General features: G+C 27.3%; 1 protein-coding gene across 1 annotated transcript in view; it reads left to right on the forward strand.

Annotated features, from left to right (window-relative positions):
• LOC119583284 (salivary glue protein Sgs-3-like) overlaps window positions 1–352 on the forward strand; it is a 1,577-nt gene extending 1,225 nt beyond the window's left edge. The window contains exon 2 of the mRNA XM_037931755.1: window positions 220–352. Coding sequence (XP_037787683.1) covers window positions 220–352 — 133 coding nt within the window. The remainder of the gene's footprint in view (window positions 1–219) is intronic.
• Window positions 353–7,421: the final 7,069 nt, after the last annotated feature.

The raw sequence follows: 7,421 nt of genomic DNA on the forward strand, positions 1-7,421 counted from the left end.
AACTGCATTACTCATTCCCACGGACTAATCTCGGCAAAATCGCGGGTTTGTGTTAAGTTGTTGTTAAGATTTCTAGCTGTTTTCGAATTTCGAAGTGAATTCATCTGCGAAGTTTTTTGGCCCACTGATATAGTAACATATTAACTTTTCTCGTGGGCTGTGAATCTGCGGTGTGGTTATAGCTTTCTCTTTCACTGTGTATTTTTTTCCATGTTTTAGCTACAGAAGTCTGATAATTAAAACAGATATTATTTCCAGTGATCATTGTGAATACGTGTCTAGGTTTCATGCCGGCTTTAAACAAGATAATGATGTACAAGCTACAGAAATGTTTGTTCCTCATCTAGGGTGAACAAGGGCATTGAAGTCTTTCTTTCCTGAGACGGTTCTTGAACAGACCCACGTAATGTTGAAGTAAATGGCAATTCATATCAACGGATTTACGTACCAGTGTTCCTGCCATAGCTCTATTTACTTATGCAATGTTCTTCATTTGGAAGCACCACTCTCCTGTCAGGATGAACAGCACGACTCTTACAAAGTACATAAACACTTTCTATCTACGAATATAGAATTTAAAGACACTGAGACAGTATTTTTTTCCCATGATGTGAATATGATCTTTCGCTTATTCATAAACTGATAAACTGTAAAATGAAAAAGCACAAAGGGCCAGAAAGTTGTCTTTGCACTTTGCTTGGAGAGTTGTCAGTTTCACCTATTCCTCTAATAGCGAAATGCATGTACCTTTTAACTTGAGGTTTGCAAGACCCACCGAAAACGCTGTTATCATTATTATCATTATTATTATCATTATCATTATCATTACCATTATCATTATCATTATCATTATTATTATTATTACTATTATTATTATTATTATTATTATTATTATTATTATTATTATTATTATTATTACTGTTATCATCATCATCATCATCATCATCATCATCATCATCATCATCATATCATCATCATCATCATCATCATCATCATCATCATCATCATCATCATCATCTTCATCATTACTACTACTACTACTATTATTACTATTATCATTATTCTTGATATCGCCATTACACTATCATCATTATCATTGGTTGTTCAGGGTATCATTGCCGTTTTATTTCCTTTTCATTATTTTCTAGGTCTCATCATTTTTTTTTTCTAATATTAGTAATCGTTGCTATTATTGCCATCATTATCATTATCACCATCATAATCATTGTTGCTATTATTTTGTCTTTTCGTGGATATTATTACCGTTACCATTATTATATTAATATTTTACATTGTAATCATCATTATCATTTACAATACTAATAATAATCATCATTATCATTACTATCTTTAGCATTACCTCATCATCATCATTATTATCAGTATCATTTCAACTTGTTATAATTTTAGAATTTTCAGGAACAATATACCCTGCTTGTCTAATTCGCGTCTCGCCAGAAAATTTCTACCGTATTATCGTTATCCTTATTATTATTATCAATATCATCATTGTTATCATAATCATCCTCATTACCGTCACCATCACCATCATTATCATTATTAGGATCATTATTACATCAGCATAAATATTATTACATGGACTGGCTATCTTCCATAATAATTTCATTTGTAAAAAGTGGATTATGCTTCTTCGTTCAGTATGAGAGTTCATGATGAATAATAGTGATTCTGATTCTGGTTATAGTAACGCTGATATTCTTGTGATGTTGTAAAATGTGTGACTTACCATGATATTTTCATAAAGAATACTCTTTAACTTAAAGACTGGTAGAATGGAAACAGGAAAATCTAAAACATCCTAAATCTATTAAAATAAAACGATCTAGGGGAACAAAATTCCCGAAATGTAATAAAAGCAAAGCATTTCCCATTTAAATAATTCAAAACTTTTCATTCTAAACTTATCTTGCAGTTTTCCCCGACATGCTTTGCAGAAACCATGGTGACTCCATAAATGTTTTTCAGGATTTAGGTCACAGACTATCTGACGCGTTTTATATGCCTCTGCTTTGGTCTAAACACAGGTAAACTCTTTTTCATTGATTGTTTTAAAATCAACTACTAATATTTGTGAAATTGTTTTGTATAACTGGATATTACAAGCTTAAAAAATCAGGTTATTCGAATAACTACTATCAATAACATATGCTAAAACAGAATCACGAGAATGAGTAGTAAAATTATTAAAAACACAAGACAAGAAACAGGTAACTGTTCACATACCCTCACAAGGTCGATCACTACGATTGTGGCATCGATGGATTCCTCCCACTCTCCACTGCCCATATATGTAGGACATTTGCCGCGGAAACCCTCTAAGCCCCGATAGCAGGGAGGGGGGGCATGGGGGGTACCAGGAAAACTGCGGGGTATAATATGTATAACATATACGAAATGCGTCACTATAATTATAATACTATACTGAGAATAAGTCACTATATTGTCCAAAACCTTGGAAGACACCTATCCACGGTAAGAGAGACAGTATAGTTACTTATTCTCTCTATATTATTCGTATTTTACCCCCGCAATTTTCCTGGTACCATTCATGCCTTCCTCCGCTAGCGGGGCCAAAATTGTGGTCATTTGGGGTATTCTGCGGCATAATTTCTATATATTTCGGTAGTAGTGAGAGAGAGAGGAATACCACTATCGTCGTGATCGGTCATGCGAAGGTATTCTCAATATTTACCCCCCTCCCCCCAGAAAAAAAATCAGAATCGGTTCACTAATACAGAATAAATGAATAAAGCAATGAAATCAAACTTACTAAAGCAATAACGTAAAAACAGAACAAAATCAAAAGCAGTGAGACTCAACAAATATAGGGGAACACTTGACAGCCCTGCCCTGCTCCTTGTTTAGACGGCGGTAAACTCTAAAGGGTGCTGGCTGTTTGGGGGATAATTCCCTTAAAATGAGTCTCTGCTGTGATATGAATAATAATGCGGTGGTGTTATGAATATTAATGAAGATGGTAGTGATGTAATGAGAACAATCGTAATGATAGTAACAGTATTAGGTGAAGTAGTAGAAGTAATGTTAATGCAGTTATTGTTATTACTATTAGTGTTATAGTAATTACGGTTATAACGATTGGATGATGATAATAATAATCATATAACAATAATAATAGTAACCCTACTACTACAACAACTACTGATGGATAATAATAATAAAAATAATAATAATAATAATAAAAATAATAATAATAATAATAATAATAATAATAATAAAATAATAATGATAATAATAATAATGACAATTATAATTGTTATTATAGTAGTAGAAGTAGTAGTAGTAGTAACAATGAGGGTGATAAAAAAAAAAAAGATGGTGATGATGTTGATGATAATGATGATGAAAATAATGGTAATAATGCTAATAATAAGGGCAACAATGATGATTATGATATAACAGCAATAACGAAAGCAATAATAAAGTATAATATAATGAGATAATCAAAAGGATAGGATAATACTAACCATATGTTAAGACAGACCCCAGAGCAAATTTCCCCGTAGGTGACCAATATTAGATTGGTTCAACATACAAAAAAATCTTGAAAGACAGGTTGATAGGATAGACTTTTGGGGTCCAATTGTATTTAGGAGAGAGAGAGAGAGAGAGACCTGTGTCATGCTTTCCACAAACTCAAACCTAAAGGAAGGGGATAAAGGAATAAGATTATCAGGGTACCGCAGTATTCTACAAATTAGAATGAAAAAACACATACTGGCTGCCATTGTGAAAAAAAAAAAGAATAATTTGGGTTTTAAATATGAGAGAATGAAAAATTTATAAAATAATCCGATGAAAGTTGTGTTTTCATCATATATATTTTCATAAGTAGGGTTAAAACGTATTCAGTGTAATATCTTCACAAGTTAGCATAAATCAAATTCTGCATTGAGCTGACAGAGAATTTTAAATCAGTACTTTCAATAAAAGAGAAGTGACAATACAACTTTTTTTTCTGATGTTGATAATGATTATGACGACGGTGATGATGACGATGAGGGTGATGAAATGAAGATAATTATCATTATTATTATTATCATTTCATTATTTTTGTTATCTATTTTTTTTACAATGATAATAACAGCAATGATGATTGTAATGGTAAAAATGATGATGATAATAATAATAACGATAATATTAATAATGATAATGATGATATTAATGATGATGATGATAATGATAATCATGATCATAATAATTTTGATAAAAATGATTGTTATGATAATAATAATAATAATAATAATAATAATAATAATAATAATAATATAAAAAATAATAATAAGGATAATAATAATAATGATAACAATAATAATAATAATGATAATAAAAAATAATAATAATGATAATAATAATCCCTCGCGGGGCAATACCATCGCCAAGTACAAGAAATCCAGGACAAGAACAGCTGGAACTGGTAAAAAGAGGAGAAATAAAAAAAGAAACAGAGGGACTAATAACATCACCCCCAAGATCAAGCTCTAAGAACCAGAAAATAAGAGCAAGAATAGAAGGTAGAGGGGGAAATACAAAGGCAAAATGTGCGGCCAAAAGGATAGACCATAAATCAATCACCAGTGAATGCTCCAAATTGGCACAGAAGGAGTATAAAGGAGGCACGACAAAGTAGCCACAGCAGTACACTGGGCACTTTGCAAACACCCAAACTCCCTAGTATGGGACAAGCACGAGCCCAGGCAGTAGTAGAAGATGAAAAAACAAAATTTCTATGGGACCAATAATACAAACAGACCAAGAGGTCCAAGCCGAAGACCAGACATAGTAATAATAGAAAAGACAAAAAAGAATTTGAATAATAGACATAGCGGTACCATACGATTCCAGAATAACAGAAAAAAAACGAAAAAAATAGAAAAATATCAAGATCTTAAGTTTCCAAATGGCAAGATGTTGGAAGATGAAGGAAAAGTAAAACCAATAGTGATAGGAGCATAGGAGCTATGCCACCCAAAACTGGATGAATATCAAAAAGAAAATTGGGTGCGACAGAATACATCCGGCCCAATACAAAAAAGTGTGTTACTCAGCTCAGCTGGGAAAATTAAGAAGAATCCTCGACGCTTAGGACAAGGCAGTGCCCCGTGAAGAGTCTCAAAAATAAAGACAAGAGAAAAATAACCAGTAACATCAACTGTGAAACTGTTCAATAATAATAATAATAATAATAACAATAATAATAATAATAATATTTAATAATAATAAAATAATAATAATAAAAATAATAATAAAAAATAAAAATAACAATAACAATAAAAATAACAACAACAACAATAACAACAAAAATAAATAATAATAATAATAAATAATAATAAAAATAATGATTATGAAAAAAAAATGATTAATTTTATAATTGTAAGGATAATAATAATAATAGCCAAAAATAATGATAGTAAGAATAATGATAAAGATGATAATGATAACAATGATAATGACTACGATAATGATAATGATGATGACGAGGGAATATTGATATATATACTAATGATTTGAAAATAGAAAGAATAAAATGATGTGATAATTGTAAGAATTAAGTTGATAATGATTGTATAGCAATCTTAGTAAGATAATTAATAATGATTTAAAATAATATAGATAGATAGATAGATAAATAAATGAGTAAAGTTATGTGACAATAATAATATTTAAATTTTAATACTGATAATGATAATAATAATCAAATATGGTATCAGTAATAACAGTAAGGATGATAATGATGCATCCATAATGATAATTATAGTAGTAATATTTATAATGATAATAATAAAAAAGAAAATAATAAGGTAAGAATAATAGTTAAGAGAGTGATGATAATTGTAATGATAATGATGATATTAATAATAATAAAATATAATAGTAATAATAATGATAATAAGAATAATCATAATAATAATAATGATAATAAATAACTAAAAAAACAAACATTAAAAATAATAATGATAATAATAATAATAATAATAATAAAATATGATAATAATAATAAAAATAATGATGATGATAATAAATACAATGTGATGTTGATTATAATAAACATCATTATTTCTGGAGACGATGATGATATTGATAAAAGTTTAAAAGTTATAAAATAATAGTAATAATAATGATTATTATGATGATGATAAGGTAATAATGGAGAGAATAATAATGATGATGATATGATAATGTATGTCAATGATAATAATAACAATGGTAATGATAACAAGAACAAAAATAATGTTTATGATAATAACGATAATAATAATAACAGAAATAGTAATAATAACAATGATAATGGCAATCACAGTACAATAACAATAATTATAATAATGATAATGTATATATAATTATAATTTTTTAAAATTATTGTTTGTTACTGTGATTTCCGTTATCATTGTTATTATTACTATTTCTGTTATTATTATTATCATTATTATCATAATCATTATTATTGTTTTTGTTATCATTACCATGTTTATTATCATTGACATCACTTTTCAATATCATAAACATTATTATTCTCTCCATTATTATCCTTATCATCATCATAATAATCATTTTTATACTATTATTATTATAACTATTAACATTATCAATATCATCATCGTCTCCCGTAATAAAGATGTTTATTATTAATCAACATCATTCATTTATTATCATCATCATTATTGTTATTATTATTATCATAATTATTTTTATATTATTATATTATTATCATTATTATTATTTATTATTATTATCATTATTATCATTATAATTATTATTAAATTATTATTATTATTTATTATTATTAAAATTATTTTTAGTATTATCATTATAATTATCATCACTCTCTTAACTATTATTTTACCATTATATTTCATTTTTATTATTATCATTATAAATATTACTATATAATTTTCATTTTGGATGCATCATTATCATCCTTACTGTTATTACTATACCATAATCTTTATTTTTATTATCATTATCAGTATTACAATTAATATTATTGTCACGATAACTTTACTCATTTATTATCTTCTATTATCTATAATTATTATTATCATTATTTTTATCTTTCTAAAATGGGTATTTCAATCATTTTAACTTAATCTTACAATATCACAATCATTTATTCTTTCTATTCTTCTAATCATTAGTATATAGATCAATATTTCCTCTGTCATCATCATTATCATATATGTAGTCATTTTCATTGTTATCTTTTTCATCATTATCATTTTTCTTACTATCATTTTTATGCTATTATTATTATTACTTACAATTTGTAAAATAATCATATTTTTTCATAATCATTATTATATTATTATTATTATTTTTATTATTATTATTATTATTATTATTTGTTTATTTTATGGGATTGTTATTGTGTTTATTTATTATTT

This window comes from Penaeus monodon, chromosome 17 (assembly GCF_015228065.2).
Source record: "Penaeus monodon isolate SGIC_2016 chromosome 17, NSTDA_Pmon_1, whole genome shotgun sequence".
Classification (NCBI taxonomy): Eukaryota; Metazoa; Arthropoda; class Malacostraca; order Decapoda; family Penaeidae; genus Penaeus; species Penaeus monodon.